Source organism: Oryctolagus cuniculus, chromosome 5 (assembly GCF_964237555.1).
Source record: "Oryctolagus cuniculus chromosome 5, mOryCun1.1, whole genome shotgun sequence".
NCBI lineage: Eukaryota > Metazoa > Chordata > Mammalia > Lagomorpha > Leporidae > Oryctolagus > Oryctolagus cuniculus.
This window is the reverse complement of record NC_091436.1, coordinates 64601976-64621410: the sequence shown is the minus strand read 5'-3', so window position 1 is coordinate 64621410 and position 19435 is coordinate 64601976. Positions and strand designations below refer to the sequence as shown.

The 19435-nt window shown below is 43.4% G+C and overlaps 1 protein-coding gene across 1 annotated transcript in view; it reads right to left on the bottom strand.

Annotated features, from left to right (window-relative positions):
• RTN4IP1 (reticulon 4 interacting protein 1) overlaps window positions 1–19435 on the bottom strand; it is a 65768-nt gene that overhangs the window by 40137 nt on the left and 6196 nt on the right. Inside the window, exons 2-4 of the mRNA XM_002714873.5 lie at window positions 16341–16492; window positions 14864–14932; window positions 13539–13663 (exon numbers count right to left, since the gene is read on the bottom strand). Coding sequence (XP_002714919.2) covers window positions 13539–13663; window positions 14864–14932; window positions 16341–16492 — 346 coding nt within the window. The remainder of the gene's footprint in view (window positions 1–13538; window positions 13664–14863; window positions 14933–16340; window positions 16493–19435) is intronic.

Genomic DNA, 19435 nt, shown 5'->3' with positions numbered 1-19435 from the left:
CGCTGACTTGCATTCTTAAACCCTCAAATCAGCCCACTCTGTCAATTCTGTCCCATCTCTGAATTCTGCCTAAACACACATGAAGGTATTCAAGTAATGTTGGTTTCTTTCCCAGGATTGAGTCACTTTTTTTTTTTTTAAGTCTTTGCATACCTAAGTCTTCTACAATTACAATTTTCAGTATTACTGTCCGTCTTGTGAGGGAGTGGTGCGGGCTTCAAAAAGTTCATGGCAAAATAGAATTAAAACCTTGTATTTTGGTATAAAAAAAAAACTTTGAAATCCATGCTTAGCTCTTTCTATGAATTTCTGAAGGCCCCTCAGGTGTGAGTTTCATGATGCTCTTCTAGGGGGAACCCCAGAACAAGATTAGAATGCCATCAATGGAGCCCTAACAGCCTGGCAACAAAGACGGTTTAAATCTGACTAAATCTGCCATCAGCAGACACACACATGGCCATTGAGAAATAAGGATAATGCTACAAATGCATCACATTTTTCAGCTCCAGACACCACTTTTAAATCCGGAAAGAAAAACAGGAATAAGACAGAAAGTATCTTAGCATAACATAGCAAAGTTTATTCCTTTGAATGAGTGAGAAACTTAATTTGAGTAAGTAGAACAACAGAGCTAGGAGACAGATCATGCACAAGTGACAAGGCAGGCTGGATTTGCACGTCTTCTTCCCCTAAGCCTCTGTAATTCGTGTTGACATTACCCAGTATTTACAAGAGTTCATGTGTGAATTAGACGTTTGGAAATTGAAACACATTTCCCATGAAAACAAAGCTATTCATACATTTTGGCAAGATGCCCAGGGTAGCTTTTTATAAAGGTTTAGTTAACTCATATTGGGCCAAGAACTTCACAGACAGTAGAACAATGGTTCTACCACCAGAAAAGCACTCAGAACTTTAACCAGGGGTACCAGGACTGTATCTCCCAAATGGGGCAGGCAGTGGGAATCATCCTTTATCACTGGTCCCTCCTATGCTGCACAGAACAATGCGTAAGACAGGTGACAACAGGTGATGACAGAGGACAACAGGTGGATGAGAGAAGTAAGTGGCGCAGTCAGAGAAGGATTTACCAAAAAGCCAATGAGGCAGAAGCTTTGGGCCCTTCCTCTCACACAGCCCTGAGAAAAACCCTAGCAATGTACTTATATGAACATAGGCTTTGGGAAAATTTGCAAAATTTAAGCTAATCACAAAGTTAAGATTGCTGCCTCTTTCCACCTCTACACTCCCTTCAAACCTATTTCTCTTCTTACCAGGTCATGCTACATTTGGCTACAGGAGAGTGGATTTGGAAGACAACATCAATATGGTTCATGGTGAAGAATGCACAGAACGGGAGGACTTGTTTCTGTCAAGGGCTATGGGGTATTTATAACATTTGCAGGGGGTGGTGACGTGACGCATCGGGTTAAGTCGCTTCTTACAATGCCGGCATCCTACATGGTCACCGGTTCGACTCAGAGCTGTTCCACTTCGGATCCAGCTTCTTGCTAACGTGCCTGAGAAAGCAGCAGAAGATGGCTCAAGTGCTTGGACCCCTGCACCCACGTGGGAGACCCAGTTGGAATGCCAGGCTCCTGGCTCTGGCCTGGCTCAGCCCTGGCTGTTGCAGCCATCGGGAAAGTAAACCAGTAGATGGAATATCTGTCTGTCTCCCCTTCTCTAACTCTGCCTTTCAAAGAAATAAATCAATAAATATTTACCGAAAACACCACCATCATCCATGGTAAATAAAAAATTAGCCTCCTCTATATATTTATTGAATTTCGAGGGCCCCTGTTGTTGCCTTGGCAGAGCCAGACCAAATGACTTCAGGCCTTATACGGCTCTTGTACTGCATGTTCCCACACCTGACATAGAGTGAAATTACTACTAGCTGTCCTAGTGTAAAAATGTCTTCTAAGACTACTCCTATCTCTCACTACGTCAACTCAACTAGGCATCACGACATTTTAGTAAGTTAAGACTGAGTACCTGGGTACCTAGAACTTGATTATGTGAGCAATGAAGGAAAACAAGGTTAGACAAGGCTTGAGACATACACAGGCACACGCTAGTCTGTAGGAAATTCTTCAAATTAAAAGATGTTAGCGGCCGACATTGTGGCACAACAGGTTAAGCTGTCACTTGCGACGCCAGTATCTCATATGTGCACCAGTTTGAGTCCCAGTTGCTCCACTTCCAATCCAGCTCCCTGCTTATGTGCCTGGGAAAGCAGTGGAGGATGGCCCAAGTGTTTGGGCCCTGCACCCGTGTGGGAGACCCGGAAGAAGCTCCTAGCTCCTGCATTCAGACCAGCCCACTTCCAGCCACTGCAGTCATTGGGGGAGTGAATTAGTGGATAGAAGATTTCTATCTATCTCTCCCCTAACTTGTTTTTCAAATAAAACAAATAAATCTTAAAAAAAAAATAAAAGGGGTGGGGGGCGGTGGTGAGAACGGAGGATGAAGTGGGTCTTTTAAAAAATAAGAAGAAATGATCACAAAGGAGAGAACAACCAAAGAGCAGTGTTCCGGAAACCACAGAGGGGAGATGAGTACTAAGGGAGTGGTCAATAGTGCCAGGTACTTCAGAAGGTCGAATTAAAGAACTGAAAAGTAACACTGGGATTCCTGGCATTTTAGCTATGCAGATGTACTTGAATGGCCAGGCTATGATCAGGTATACAGCACACTGGAGAGCACATGACTTCAAAACCTCAGTTTACCCTAGTCACTCAGAAAGCTAATCTGTAAACACCAATTGCCAAGAGTGAAGCTTCCACTGTGCCTTTCATGGAGCCCTCCTGAGACCCCCAGAGTGTAGGCTGGTTCATTCACATCACACTGACTCAGCCACAGGTTCTACCTTTCCTCTCCTCTCCCCAACACCACCATTTCTTCCAGCAACTAAACAGCAGGGGTTCTTCTTCCCCCTACCCCTTTAACCAGATAATCCAGTCTGGGCCAGTGCTGTCGTGCAGCAGATTGGGCGGCTGCCTGCCAGCCACACCTGCATCCCACGTGAACACCAGTTCCAATCTCTGTGGCTCCACTTCCTACCCAGCTCCCAGCTAACGCACTTGGGAAAGCAGTTGGGCCCCTGAACCCATCCAGGCTCCTGGCTTCAGCCCGGCCTAACCCTGGCCATTGTGGCCGTGGCCGCTTAAGAAGTAAACCAGCAGATAGAAGATATCTCTTTCTCTTTGCATTTCAAATAAAGAAATAAATTTATACACACATATACATATATATTTACATTTTAAAAACCTAAAGCCCACATGGGTGGCACTGAGGAGAATGAGAAACAGATGAGTGTGAGGGTGAAGAATAGGCAGAAAAACAAATTTAAAAGAAGAAAGCTGTTAAAATTACTAGGCAGGTATTCTAATTTCAATACAGGCATATTGGTAGGGGGAAAATACAATATTTTAAAGTTTGAGTCCAATTCTATAAACAGAATTAATCAAGTGCCTAATTTACACTCACAGGACATAATTTTACTGTCAAAGCCTACTCTCAGAAAAGAAACAGTGGTGGTGAGCACTGTGGCCCAGCAGGTCAGGTGCCACAGGATGCCCACATCCCGTATCAGAGTACCAGCTGGAGTCCGGGCTAATCTGCTTCTGACCCTGTTTCTTGTTGATGTGCCTAGGAAGTTGATGACAGCCCAAGCACTGGAGTTCCTGCCCCCTATGTAGGAGACCCCGATAGAGTTCCTGGCCCCCAGCTTCAGCCTGGCCCAAAGTTCCTGCCAGCATTGGAGAGTGAACCAGACAGAAGTTGTCTGTCACTCTGCCTTTCAAATAAGTAAATAAACCTTAGGAATTAAAAAAAACAGTAAAAAGCATTCCTCAATTCACTGCATTGTTTCAAGGGTACACAGTTTCAAAGTGAAATTTACTTTATGGAGAAGGAATATTTCAACCTCTAACAGTTTCAATTTCTAATACTTTTTTTTTTTTAAGTTGTATTTATTTATTTGCAAGTCAGTTATACAGAGTGAGGAGAGGCGGGGGGGGGGGGGGAGTCTTCCATCCGATGGTTCACTCCTCAGATGGCTGCAGCAGCCAGAACTGCGCCGATCCTAAGTCAGGAGCCAGGAGCTTCTTCAGGGTCTCCCACAGGGGTGCAGGGGCTCAAGGACTTGGTCCATCTTCTACTGCTATCCCAGGCCACAGCAGAGAGCTGAATCAGAAGTGGAGCAGCCAGGTCTCGAACCGGCACCCATATGGGATGCCAGCATTTCAGGACGGGGCATTAACCCGCTGCACCACAGTGCTGGCCCCAATTTCTAATACTTCTGTCAAACAGAGTGAAGTATAAAGTTTCCCAATAAAATGAATTTCAGGCAGAGCACTAAATATTCAAGTGTCCCCCTTGACACTATCAATAAACAAAACCATCAGGTCATACCATATTCAAAAATTATCTGGTGTAACAGCATTTTTAAAAAGCTTTCTATTCATCTATTCATTTGTTTATTAATAAAGATTTATTTTTCAGTTGAAAGGCAGAGTTAGAGAGAGAGGAGAGATACTGGTTCACTCCCCAAATGGCCACAACAGCAGGGTTGGGCCAGGCAGAAACCAGGAGCTTCTTCAGGGTCTCCCATGTGGGTGGCAGGGGCCCAAGGACTTGGGCCATCTTCAGCTGCTTTCCTGGTCTCATCAGCAGGGAGCTGGATCAGAAGTGGAGCAGCGGACAGTGGCTTAACCTGCTGCAACAAAGTGCTGCCCCTCTGCCCCCCTTGAGAGCTCTAAGTTATTTATGTGTTCCTACTTTATAAATTAAGAAACTGTTAAGGCAGCTAGGTAGACATTAGCCTATGTGTGTAAAGGGGCCAAAGAAAAAAGGGGATTTTCATGTGGTGGAATAAGGGAAGAAATGTGAGATCAGGCTTTGGAAACAGACCAGCATTTGCACATCTAAAGTCTTGGCATAGTTTGATAACCCTGTTGGGTGGGTCCCAGCACTCCCCTGGGGGCAGCTTCACAGACTTCCCTGCCCTAGAACAAGGAAGCTATTAGTTCTACTATGAAGTTCTGGGAGGAGTTTCAGAATTTCACACCCAGGAAGCTCTCTACCCAGCCATATTTCAGAGAGGGAGGTGGGGAAGAGGGCCATATCAAAATCCATAAAAACCCCTGTATCCAGCTTTTAAGAGCATGCCAGGACAGTGTCCCTTCTTTGGGAATTGAAACTAAACACAGCTTTCACCCAAGGAAAGGCTGCCTAGGACCCCACACCAGGGCTGCAGGAAGTTACACATGCCAACTGCTGCCTGAAGGTGTGTGTTTTTTTGAGTCAATCAAACTAGACAGGTACAAAATGTTAGCAAAAAACGGTGCCGTGTTCCTAAGCCCAGCCTGGCTTACCAGAAGTCAGGTGACCCAATAGCCCAATCACAAGCGTCAGCTCCACCCCCACCCTAACAGGATTTGCCACTCCCTCTTCCTTCCCTCTGCAAAGCTATATAAGCCCTGTTCTCCCAGTACAGGCTGCTGTGTCCTGTGCAGGGGGAGGTAGCCTGTCAGGTTTCCACCACCTGACAATAAACCTTTTCCCCTTACTTTGGTGTTTGCTGTGTTTTGTGGTGGCCTTTCCTTACACAAAACTATATTCTCCACTTTCTGAATGAGGCCAGCCAACTCCAAGATGAGGAGGTACAGGGTTGGAATTTCTGGCCCAACTGTGGGTTGTGGAAATCCTGGGTGTTGTCTCTCCTACTTTACCAGTTCTCTTTATAAATGTATCTTTAAGGACTCATTTGTTTTGTCTCTAACAAAAGCCATCCGGCTCCAGATGGTTCTAAGGCAGGGCTTCCAGACTGTTCTGTTGGAGGATGTGAACAGCACTCCGAACCACACAAGATAATCTCCCCAGGTCTCCTCTGCACACCACAGGACAGACAGCACCCTAAGAATAACCATAATCAGCTCTACTCCCATACGCCAGCTTGAAGAAAATACTGGCAATGTAGTACAACAGGTTAAGTCTCTGTCTGCAGTGGCAGCATTCCATATGGGCATCAGTTTGAGTCTTGGTTGCTCCACTTCCGATTCAGCTCCCTGTTACTGTGCCTGGGAAGGCAGTGGATGATGGTCCAAGTGCTTGGGCCCCTGCACCCATGTGGGAGACCAAGAAGCAGCTCTAGGCTCCTGGGCTTGGCCTGGCCTACCCCTGGTTGTTGTAGCCATTTGGGGAGTGAGCCACTAGATGGAAGATCTTTCTTTCTCTGTCTTTCCCTCTCTCTCTCTGTAACTCTTTCAATAATAAATAAATAGATCTCAAAAAAAAAAAATCAAAAGGGAAATAAAAAAATTCCTGAAAATGAATAAAAATGGCAATACAATATATCCAAACTTATGGGATATAGCAAAAGCAGTGTTTAGAGGGAAGTTTATAGCAATTAATGCATACATAAAGAAATTGGAAAAGCATCAAATAAATGAACTATCAATGCATCTCAAGGACATAGAAAAACAACAAACCAACCCAAAATTAGAAGGAGGAAAGATGGGCCGGCGCCGCGGCTCACTAGGCTAATCCTCCGCCTTGCGGCGCCGGCACACCAGGTTCTAGTCCCGGTCGGGGCGCCGGATTCTGTCCCGGTTGCCCCTCTTCCAGGCCAGCTCTCTGCTGTGGCCAGGGAGTGCAGTGGAGGATGGCCCAGGTGCTTGGGCCCTGCACCCCATGGGAGACCAGGAAAAGCACCTGGCTCCTGGCTCCTGCCATCGGATCAGCGCGGTGCGCTGGCTGTAGCGCGCTGGCTGCGGTGGCCATTGGAGGGTGAACCAACGGCAAAGGAAGACCTTTCTCTCTGTCTCTCTCTCTCTGTCCACTCTGCCTGTCAAAAAAAAAAAAAAAAAAAAAAAGAAGGAGGAAAGAAATCATTAAAATTAGAGATTAAAGAAAATTGAAACAAAAAAATACAAAAGATGAATGAAATGAAGAGCTGTTTCTTTGAAAAAACAAAACAAACAAAATTGATATGCCATTGGCCCAACCAAAAAAAAAAAAACAAAAAACAAAAAAAGATGGATGAAAAAGGAGATACAACAATGGATATCACAGAAATAAAAAAGAATAATCAGGAATTACTACAATATGCCAAAAAATTGGAAAGTTTAGAATAAGTGAATAGATTCCGGGATGCATACGATTTAGCAAAATGGAGGCATGAAGACATTGAAAATCTAAATAAACCAATGACCAAGATGGAGATTAAATCAGTAATAAAGACCGTTCCAACAAAGAAAAGACCAGGACTGGATGGCCTTAGTGCTGAATTCTATCAGACTTTTACAGAACTAATTCCGATTCTTCTCAAACCATTCAAAATAATTTAAAGGTAGGGAATCCTTCCAAACACCTTCTATGAGGTATCACCTTAATTCTAAAACCAGAATAAGATAGAAGAAAAAGAAGTATAGACCATATCCCTGATGAACAGAGACATAAAAGTCCTCAATAAAATACTAGTCAAATCCAACATGTCAGAAACATCATTCACCCAGACCAAGTGGAATTTCCCACTATTATGCAGGAATGGTTCAACATATACAAATCAATAAATGTGACATATTGCATTAACAAACTAAAGGATAAGAAAGCATTTGACAAAACACAACATCCTTTCTGATTTAAAAAAAAAAAAAAAAAAAACCTTAAGCAAATTAGGTATAGAAGGAACATTCCCCAATACAATCCCACAGCCAGCATCATAGTGAATGGGGAAAAATTGGAAGCATTCCCACTAAAATCTGGAACCAGGTAAGGATGCTCACTTTTATCATCGCTATTCAATGGAGTCCTCGAAATTTTGGCCAGAGCCATTAGGCAAGAAAAAGAAATCAAATGGAGACAAACTGGAAAGAGAAAAGTCAAATTATCCCTTTTTACAGATGACATGATTCTAAAAATAGGGGAACCAAGAGACTTCACTAAGAGACTACTTCATAAGAGGGTTTGGTAAAGTGGCAGAATATAAAATTAACACACAAAAATCAATAGCCTTTATTTACACAGACAATGCCATGGCTGAGAAAGAACTTCTCTGATCAGTCCCATTCACAATACAAAAAAATTTAAATAACCTGAAAAAATTTAACCAAGGATTTCAAAGATCTCTACAATGAAAATTATAAAACATTAAAGAAACAAATAGAGGAAGACACAAAAAAATGGAAAATCTTACACGTTCATGGATTAGAAGAATCAATATCATCAAAATGTCCATATTACCAAAAACAATTTACAGATTCAATGCAATATCAAAATATCAATGACATTCTTCTCAAATCTAGAATAAACAACGCTAAAATTCATATGAAAACCCAAGAGATCCTGAATAGCTGAAGTAATCTTATACAACAAAAACAAGGCCAGAGGCATCACAATACCAGATTTCAAAACATACTATGAGGCAGTTATAATCAAAACAGCCTGGTACTGGCACAGAAATAGATATGCAGACCAATAGTACAGAATAGAACCCCCAGAAATCAATCCATGCATCTACAACAACAGATCTTTGACAAAGGAGGTAAAAATCAATCCCTGGAGAAAGGACAGTCTCTTCAACAAATGCTGCTGGGAAAATTGGATCTCCATGTGCAGAAGCATGAAACAAGACCCTTACCTTATACCATATACAAAAATCAACTCAAAGTATTTCAAGGATCTAAATCTATTACCTAATACCACCAATTTACTAGAGGAGAATATTGGGGAAACTCTGCAAGACATTCGTATAGGCAAAGACTCTTAGAAAAGACCCCAGAAGCACAGGAAATCAAAGCCAAAATAGTTGGGATTACATCAAGCTAACAAGCTTCTGTACTGCAAAGGAAACACAACAAATTCAAGAGGCAACAGACAGAATGGGAGAACATATTTGCAAACTATGCAACTGATTAAGTATTAATAAACAGAATCTATAAAGAGCTCAAGAAACTTAACAAAAAAACAAATAATCCAATCTAAAAATGGGCAAAAGACTTGAACATGCATTTTTCAAAAGAAAAAATTCAAATGGCCAACAGACACATGAAAACAAATACTCAGGATCACTAGCCATCAGGAAAATGCCAATCAAAACCACAATGAGTTTCATCTCACCCCGGTTGGAATGGCTCTCATACTGAAATCAACAAACAACAAAAGCTGGTGAGGATGTGGGAGAAAAAGTAACCTAATCCACTGTTGGTGGGAATGTAAACTAGGGCAGCCATTGTGGAAGACAGTATGGAAATTCCTCAGAAAGCTGAAAATAGATCTACCATATGACCCAGCAATCCTACTCCTGGGAATTTACCCAAAGAAAACAGAATCAGCATATGAAAGAGTTATCTGTACCCCTATGTTTATTGCAGCTCAAGAGCTAATTTTATGGAATCAACCCAGATGCCCATCAATCGATGACTGCATTAAGAAAATGTGGCACATATACACTATGGAATATTACTCAGCTGCAGAAGAATGAAATCCTGCCTTTTGCAACGTAATGGATGCAAATGAAAACCATTATACTTAGTGAAATAAGTCAACCCCCAAAAGACAAATATCATGTTTTCCCTGATCTGTGGTAACTCATAGAGTACAAAAAAATTAACATAATTATTTGCATTTAAATCTGCATAAAACTATTCTTGTATATACCTGTTCCTAGGAAATGGTTTACAGTCTGAATGAACTTAATTATCTTACAACCACACAGAACATATGTAAACATTACACTGTCATTGGTTGTATTTCACTGAAAGAAATTATGAATGACTAACCAAAAATACTGAATATGGATGAAATGGTCATGTATATATTCAATTATTGTTTATAGCCATTGTCTGTATTTCCACTAAACTAGGGTCTTTTTGCTCTTATTAAACTTATTTGGTGAAATATCAATCTTTTCACTACAATGTACATTGAAAATATGCTATCTCAAAATTTTGAAAAAAAAAAAGAAATAAAGGTAAAACAAAGAACGCTGGGAGGGGGAGGGCAATATCATTATGTTCTTAGACTTGTATCTTCAAATCATTTTGAATCTGTTAAAAATTAACTAAAATAAAAATGAAAAAAAAAAAAACAAATGAACAAGTCTACCTCAATAAGTACATATCATAAGATAAAAAACTTTTCTACTTTTCAAAGTTCTCACAACCAACACTATCCTCCACTCAGTAACTGCTGAGAGACCATCAACAGCCTGTGGTCAATGGTTAGTTAACGGCAGAGTGCAGAGATGCAGGAATCCAATTTTCCAGTTTCAGGCTATCTTTGCTTAAGCACAAGCTAACAGAGTAGCAAAGAATTAGCCCAAAAGCCAACAATAAACTTGGGGCTCAGGCCTACACATCTGAGAAGAGACAGCTAGATCTTTGTCTCCACACTGTTTCTCAGTTTACATAAAGTGTGGCCCGAGAGCCCCGAAACCAGCAGAAGGAGCCACAGTGCACACACAAGGGTCTCCAAAATGCTAACCTGGAAAATGAGCATCATGAAAAAACTATGTGTGGATTTCAATTTTTTTTTTTTTTTTTGCAGCAAAACAAAGTCACCTTTTAATTATGTTTTCCATAAATGTTTTGAAGTACCCTCGTATAATCATGCAGGCATAGACTGTCTAACATTTTTAAGGGGAAAAAGAAAACCCAAACAATAAAACATCAGTCATCACAGAACCTACAACACTAAAAATCTAAAAACCTTATATAATCTTTTTTGTAAGGTTATTAACTAAGACAGACAGAAAAAACCCATGTGGTCAAGTTAATTTAAAGAAAGTATTTGACCAAAATGGCAATGTCAAGAAAGAAAAGCTACAAGAGCTTAAAAAATAAACAGGGCTGACCTTTAGAATTCAAGGCAGATGTTTATTCTAAGATAAAGGGTAGCACACTCACGAGGTGCTTTCAGAAATACAGCAATTCAACTCAGTAAGTTCAATGCTTATCACCCAAAACTTTAAATGGAAAGTCTAATCTTTCACAAGAATACAGAATGATACAGACTTTAGTTAATTTACCTGTATAATCCTTAGTAATAAAAAAGCTATATTATTATAATTTCACCTGCAGCCCTCTTCTTCCTCACAATAATTAAATGCTTCTTAAATGTAGTTTTCTCACCAGAAAAAAATAATCACCAGTTCTATGTCAATATCCTAAATTATGAACATTATATTCTTTTGGTAACCTATTCGCTACAACCTGTGTCACCAGCTTTGTATGTTATCTCATTTTATCCTTATAGAAAACAAGAGGCTGAGTGGGTCACCCAGCTACAAAGTGGCAGTAATTTGACAATGAACACAAGTGCAACTGAGACAGTTTCTAGTCGCTGTCTTGTCCCTAATACTAAGTGGCAGACATTCAAGTCATCGGTGAACCAGAGGTGCTCAAGCAATGGGTGGAAGAAAACTCAGGAATAGTAAACAGTGTCTTACAGCCCTGATTACATGAAGGGTGAGAGAAACTCCTGGTAGGGGTAAGAAAAAAATATCTTTCCCTGCATAGCACTCTCCAGAAACCACAGGTGGTATCTTCACCTTCTTAGGATCTGAGAAAAGGTATGGGCCTTCTTCCTAGAGATTCAGACCAAAATTCTACATTATTTGAGAAGGTGCAGACTCTTATAAACCATCAGTGTATCTCAGTTCAAAAATTCTCATTTGGAGCCAGTGCTGTAGCAGGTTGGGCCTACTGCTGGCAGCACCAGAATCCCTTATGAGCACCAGTTCCAGTCGTGGCTGCTCCACTTCTGATCCAGCTCCCTGCTAATAGTCTGGAGAGCACTGCAGGATGGCCCAAGTGCTTGGGCTCCTGCACCATGTGGGAGACCCGGAAGAAGTTCTTGGCATTTGGCTTTGGACCAGCCCAGCTCCAGTCATGGCAGCCATTTGGGGAGTTGAACCAGCAGATGGAAGACCTCTCTGTTTCTCCTCTCTCTTTAACTCTACTTCTCAAATAAATAAATCTTAAAAAAAAAAAATTCCCATTTGAGGGGTGGGCGATTGGTGCATCAGTTGACTCACCATTTGGGATACCCACATCCCATGTTAAAGCGCCTGGTTCAAGTCTGGCTGCTCTGCTTCTGATCCAGCTTCCTGCTAAAGTACACCCTGAGAAGCAGCAGATAATGGCTTAAGTAGTTGGGTCCTTGACGTTCGGATTGGGAGACCAGGACTGAGTTCTAGGCTCCTTGTTTTAGCCAGGCCCAGTTCTGGCTGTTCTGGCCATCTGGGGAGGTAACAAGTGGATGGAACGTCTCTCTCAGCTAATCTCTCTCTGCCTTTATAATGAAACAAAGAGGGCCGGTACTGTGCTGTTACAGGTTAAGCTGCTGCCTGCAATGCCGGCATCCCATATGGGTGCCAGCTCAAGTCCCAGCTGCTCCACTTCTGATCCAGCTCCCTGCTAATGTGCCTGGGAAAGTAGCAGAAGATGGCGCAAGTGCTTGAGCCCCTGCACCCACATGGGAGACCTGGATGAAGCTCCTGGCTTCAGCCTGGCCCAGTCCAGGCCATTGTGGCCATTTGAGGAATGAATCAGTGAATGGAATATCTCTTTCTCTCTGAATCTCCCTTTCTTTATAACTCTGCCTTTCAAATAAATAAAACAAATCTATAAATATATAAATGAAATTAAAATAAATACTTTTTAAAAATTGCAAATAAGTAAAAAGTCCCATTGATTTGGCTGGAAATTAACAGAATGAGGTTTTAAAAGTACAAACTGACACAAGTAAATTTCATTGGAAATTGTTTCAAATGTTAGCAAAGCCCTGCTCACATAGAGAACTTACAGAAGGGGAGCTAGAACTGTGGTGTAGCAGGTAAAGCCACTGCCTGCAATGCTGGCACCCCACATTGGCGTCAGCTGGTGTCCCGCTCACTCCTCTTGTGATCCAGCTCCCTGCTAATGGCCTGGGAAAGCAGCAGAAGAGGAACCAAGTTCTTGGACCAGTGCCATCAATGTGGGAGACCTGGGTGGAGCTCTTAGCTCCTGGCTTCAGCCAGGCTCAGCCACTGTGGCCACTTGGGGAGTGAACCAATGGATGGAAGATCGATCGATCGCTCTCTCTCTCTCTCCCTCTCTCTCTCTCTAACACTGACTTTCAAATAAATACATTTTTTTTTCTTTTTAGATTTATTTTACTTAATTGAAAGTCAAAGTAAGAGAGAGAGAGAGAGGGCACCATCTTCCATCCACTGGTTCACACCCGAGATGGCCACAACAGCCAGGGGAAGTTAGGAGCCAGGAGCTTCTTCCGGATCTCCCACACAGGTGCAGGGGCCCAAGGACTTGGGCCATCTTCCACTGCTTTTCTAGGCATATTAACAGGGAGCTGGATTGGAAAAGGAGCAGCTGGGACTGTAACCTGCACCTGTATGGGATGCTAGAGTTGTAGGTTGTGGGTTAACCTGCTACAGCATAACACCTGCCACACCAAATAAATAAATATTTAAAACAAACCAAAAAAAACTTACAAGTGAAGGGAGGTTTAGGGGCTCCCATTGTTAACACACTTACCGTTTTCCTGTGCAATTCTTGTCATTCAGCCCGCCAACCTTGTTTATGGCAGACCAGGCTGTGAGTGCCACATACGGCAAAGAGGCAGCTTGAGTATGAGTGAGTGACTTGGGCTTGTGAGACACCTAGATTTGAAGACAACAATTGACAATAAGTAACTTGCAAACCGATGAACACAAGTAAGCACATTTACCTTCAAAGGAATCCAACTGTTTTCACAGGCAAACTTATAAAATTCTTCCGGGTTCAGTGTTTATTTGCACAGCCTACTGCAAGTTTATCCCTAAGCAATATTCTCTAAATAGCTTTCTACCTGCCTCAAAGAGGTCCAGCAATGTTTAGCAAGCTACATTATCAGATATGGCTACTTCATTATTTTTAAAAACACCATACACACTAATCCCATGTAGTCCTGACTACACCAGAAGTAATTCTAAATAAACCTTGAATCCTCATAAACACAATCTAATTTGTTTTTGAGTTCAGTTGCCTCCTTTACCCCCCTTTTCTGGAAGGTAAAATTTCTAGCCTTTTGCGTCTCAGTGACACACCTCTTTTCTCTTCTTGCTCCCCCTTCCCTGGCCGGTTTCCTCCACGTGAATCTTTCTCTCTCTTCAGAGTCGGGTCTGACAAATGTGATGGGTTCCTGTTTTCACAGTTACTCCCAACAGCTCAGCGCGCCCATGCCCCTGCTCGTGACGGATTCATCCTCTCCACTGGGTATATTTGATTTCAAGCCCACGCTTGGTAAAACCAAGGGTTCTAGATTTCATTCCAAACCCCTGCTCCATTACACAAAGATGACTTCCTTGACAGGCAGTGTTATTTATTGACAGGCAGAGTGGACAGAGAGAGAGAGAGAGAGAGAGAGAAAGGTCTTCCTTTTCCGTTGGTTCACCCCCCAATGGCTGCTGTGGCTGGTGCACCGCGCTGATCCAAAGCCAGGAGCCTGGTGCTTCTCCTGGTCTCCCATGCGGGTGCAGGGCCCAAGGACTTGGGCCATCCTCCACTGCACTCCCAGGCCACAGCAGAGAGCTGGACTGGAAGAGGGGCAACCGGGACAGAATCCGGTGCCCCGACTGGGACTAGAACCCGGTGTGCTGGCGCCGCAGGCAGAGGATTAGCTTAGTGAGCAGTGGCGCCGGCTGACAGGCAGTGTTATTAAAGGACACCAAATACCCTTTTAATCTTCCAAAAATTTCCTGTTCTCCTAGTTCTTTCAAAACTGCCCATAAAACAAGAACCCAGTCTGAAAAATCACCAGCGATATCTGTCAGTCTTTGTTTATGCTTTCTAATAGCATTTCAGCAGAGTTGGTGAGTTACCTCATTCCCACTGACGACGACAAACTCTGAGAAAGTGCCTTGTTTCCAAGGAGGGACTGCGGCCCAGACCTGAAACACACATGCAGGCACTTATATTAAAGACATAGATCTTTCCTGTCCAAAGCAGAACATGAAGCTGTTCCCTAACACACACCCAACCCAATGAAAACAGCACAAATCAGCAAAACCGCAAGAAAAGTTATTCCAAGAGGCTGGTTTACGGTGAAGCAGGTAAAGCCACTGCTGGCAATGCTGGCATCCCATATTGAAGCCACGGTGGGAATTCCAGTTCCAACCCAGCTTCATGGGAAGGCAGCAGAGAATATTCCAAGTACTTGGGCCCATACCTCTCATATGGGAGACCGGGATGGAGTTCCTGGCTTCTGGCTTCAGTCTGGCCCAGCCCTGGCTACTGCAGGCATTTGGGGAGTGAAACAGGAGATGGAAGGTGTTGTTCTTCCTCTCTCTCTGTTGCTTTTTGTTTGTTTGTTTTTAAAGATTTATTATTTATTTGAAAGGCAGAGTTACAGAGAGACAGAGAGAGTAAGTGAGTCTTCCATCCACTAGTTTACTCCCCAGTTGGCCACAACAATCTGGGCTAGGCCATGCCAAAGCCAGGAGCCCAGAGCTTCACCCAGGTTTCCCACGCAGGTGCAGGGACCCAAGGTCTTGGGCCATCTTCCACAGCTTTCCCAGGCCATAGCAGAGGTGGATTGGAAGTAGAACAGCCTGGATCTGAACAGGTGCCCATATGGGATGCTGGCACCAAGGTGGTAGCTTTACCTGCCACGGCACAGGGCCAGCCCCTAAATCTTTTCTTTTTAAAAAGTTATTTCAAATGATATAAATGTATTGTTTAGTGTGATTCTGGACTTATCAGGTCAAACAAGGCAGAAGCTGATGCCATTATATCCTGGGGCACTTGCAGTACCAGAAACAGCAGTCTCTGGGTTCCACTTCTGGCTACAGCGCTGGCTAGCTGGGGGACTTCTTTACAGTTTGGCTTTCTCATCTGTAAACTGTTCTGGCTGCACCTACTCCGTAGGGATTGAGTGAGTTTTTTATGAAAAGCAATCCGAACAGTGTTAGAAATTTTTATGAGCTCACTATAATCTCTTGGCACAAAAGTTTAACATAGCAAGTGACAGGTGATTATAACAATCAGCTATTTTAAAACCACGTAACCCTTAATGTAGCCATTGTCATTTAAAGGTTCAAGAAAAATAAAAGTCTCAATTCTACATATCTTGATGTCTTACAGTTCTGAACCACTAAATTCAGAAAACTCCAGTACTATCAAGTTGGTTTGGAATCGTTGGTGAAAAAAAGGAACAGAACCAAGACCATGAGAGGGTTCCAGCCAAAGCTCAGTACACATGCTGAAAGGCATAAAGGCCACTGGCACAGAACAAACTTCCAAATACCGTGGAATGAGGGTTCCACGTCTTGAGAAGGAACAGCATATCTCCCAACTCACCTCATCTCCAGGCTTGAAGTACTTCACATCCAGCCCACACTCCATCACCACTCCGGAGACATCCCGCCCCAGGGTCAGCGGAAACTCTTCCCCTTTGGTTTTAATGTGTAAAGGATCCCGCTTCATGTTTAACGCCGTAGCTCCATAACCACCTAAGAAACACCATGATCAGTTTCCTCCAGGAAAGAACAGAATGACTTTAAAATCCCTATAGAATCATAGGCCAGGTTCAAGAAGCAGATTATAAACAAACAACCTTTAAAAAAAAAAAAAAGATTTATTTATTTAAAAGTCAGAGTTACACAGGGAGAGAAGGAGAGGCAGAGAGAGAGAGGTCTTCCATCCACTGGTTCACTCCCCAAGTGGCTGCAACAGCTAGAGCTGTGCCAATCTGAAGCCAGGAGCTTCTTCTGGGTCTCCCACATGGGTGCAGGAGCCCAAGGACTTGGGCCATCTTTCACTGCTTTTCCAGGACATAGCAGAGAGCTGGATCAGAAATGGAGCAACTGGGACTTGAACCAGCACCCATATGGGACGCCGGCACTGCAGGTGGCAACTCTACCTGCTATGCCACAGTGCTGGTCCCAAAACAACCAATCTTATGATCTCTTCCCATCACGGGGTAAAGCATGAAAACTTTGAGTGTTGTCTTTTCAAAGAAAATTACTTGGAAAGTCTCAACCTCTTCTTATCTACCTAAAGCCATCACTGTGCTCAAAATGTTTTTGAAATTCAGATTTTGAAACTGTCTTCAGGACTTTTAGCATTGTCTTTTATGTAGTTTTATTTGTTCTTAGAAGATGCTTCTTTATTAATTTATTCACACATGAACTTTATAAGCAAAGATATCTGGTGTCAAGTCTGGAAAACAAGATAAATGTTAAAGCTGTTGGAAGTTAATGAATAAATCAACAAGGGATGGATATAAAGTACTCGATATTGACACTGGTCTATGTGTTAACAGTCCCCACCTAATTTAAAAATGAAGTTTCTAAAAAGCAATTTTGCTACATAGATTCCTGAGTGGAAAAGATCCACTTGACTATAACTGATCTGATGTTACATGAGGTGAATTGCTTTACTGCACATTTTTTTTTTTTTTTTGGACAGGCAGAGTGGACAGTGAGAGAGACAGAGAGAAAGGTCTTCCTTTGCCGTTGGTTCACCCCCCAATGGCCACTGCAGCCAGTGCACCACGCTGATCCAAAGCCAGGAGCCAGCTGCTTCTCCTGGTCTCCCATGGGGTGCAGGGCCCAAGCACTTGAGCCATCCTCACTGCCTTCCCAGGCCACAGCAGAGAGCTGGCCTGGAAGAGGAGCGACCAGGACAGAATCCGGCGCCCCGACCGGGACTAGAACCTGGGGTGCCAGCGCCACAGGCGGAGGGTTAGCCTACTGAGCCGCGGAGCCTGCCTGCACAAATCTTTTTTATTTAAAGGGCCAGAGTTGTAGTGCAGAGTTGTAGTGCTTGCGACACAGTGCCAGTTCGCAGCCTTGCTGCTCTATTTCTGACCCATCTCCTTGCTAATACATCGAAGGAGACAGAGATGGCCCATGTTGGGGGCCAGGACAGAGTTCTTGGCTCCTGGTTGTTGCCCAGCCCAGACCTGGCTGTTGCAGACATTTGGGGAAGGAACCAGTAGATGAAGATCTCTAAATAAATTTTTAAAAAAGGGGGGGTGGGGAATGCGGTGCCAGCATCATATATGGGCGCCAGGTTCTAGTCGCAGCCGCTCCTTTTCCAATCCAGCTCTATGCTATGGCCTGGGAAAGCAGTAGAAGATGGCCTAAGTCCTGGGGCCCCTGCACCTGCGTGGGAAACCTAGAAGAAGCTCCTGGCTCCTGGCTTTGGATCGGTGCAGCTCTAGCGGTTGGCAGCCATTTGGGGAGTGAAACAGCAGATGCAAGACCTCTTTCTCGGTCTCTCCTTCACACTGTCTGTAACTCTACCTCTCAAAAAAAAAAAAAATTGTGTGTGTGTGTGTGTGAAAGACAGAGACTGTCTTTCAAATAAATACATCTTGAAGGAAAGAATGTCAAACGCTGCTAACAGGGAAGACAGGTTTTTTCAATTAAAAGCTGCTGAGAGACTAAAAAAAAAAAAAGAACAAAAAACTGGATCCGACAAAAGCAACACCTTTCGAGACCCTGACAGTGGCAGTTCCTGTGGCATGGTGTGCTACAGAGGGAATAGGAAACAAGGAATTGGTGACCATGAGAAGAGTCAAGTCTTTCAAAGAAGGGAAACAGAAACGGAGTAGCAGCTGGACAGGACAACAGAGCCTGAGAAATCAGTTTTCAGTGGCTTTGTTTTAAGAGGGTAGAGATAACAGCAAATGTCTGTTAAGGGAAATAATCCTTTAAGAAGAAAAATACCGACGATGCAGGAGAGAAGTGCAGCAATGACAGGCCAGAGTGGTGGGAGGGGATGGAGTCAAGAACACGAGTGGAGTGGAGGGTGGGCCTCAGAGGAGAGCAACAACACCGCTCCACAGAGCAGCAGGCGAGGCAGAGCACACACGGACAGATGCAGACAGGAGGGGAGCTTGCAGAAGCCCTTTTTCTCATTAAAAAAGAAAAAAATCAAGACTCAGAGAAAGTCAAAGTTGAGATGGTCCCATAGAATTCAGGCCAATGGCCATGATGCCAACATCACCCGTTTACTATCTGGCTCGTGAGGACGGCACTCTTTCAGGGAAGAAAACAACTTCACACGTAACACTCACCAAAGTTGGATGTGTCCCCTCCCCTGCCTTCCATTCCTTCTCTACAGCTAAAACATGCCATCATTCACTGACACCCCTAGGAGGTTTGGGCAACAGAAGCAGGTAGGTAGCCATGTCAAATTTTAGCTACTGTTTCCGGGTGGCAAAAAGGTTTCAGTCCCATTTGAAGTGCAGAACACACTTGCTCAAGGTTGTTTTAGAGCAGCTTTCTTGAGCACCATGAAACACTAACACATCACAGATACCATCTAAACTAGCTCCAAATCCAGAATGCAGCTGGCTGCTAGCTAGTCACTGAGAATCTGCTTAGCGACACTAAGGAATGGGCCCTGTGGAGTTTCCATCCCAAGGATGGAGGCTGCCACTTTGA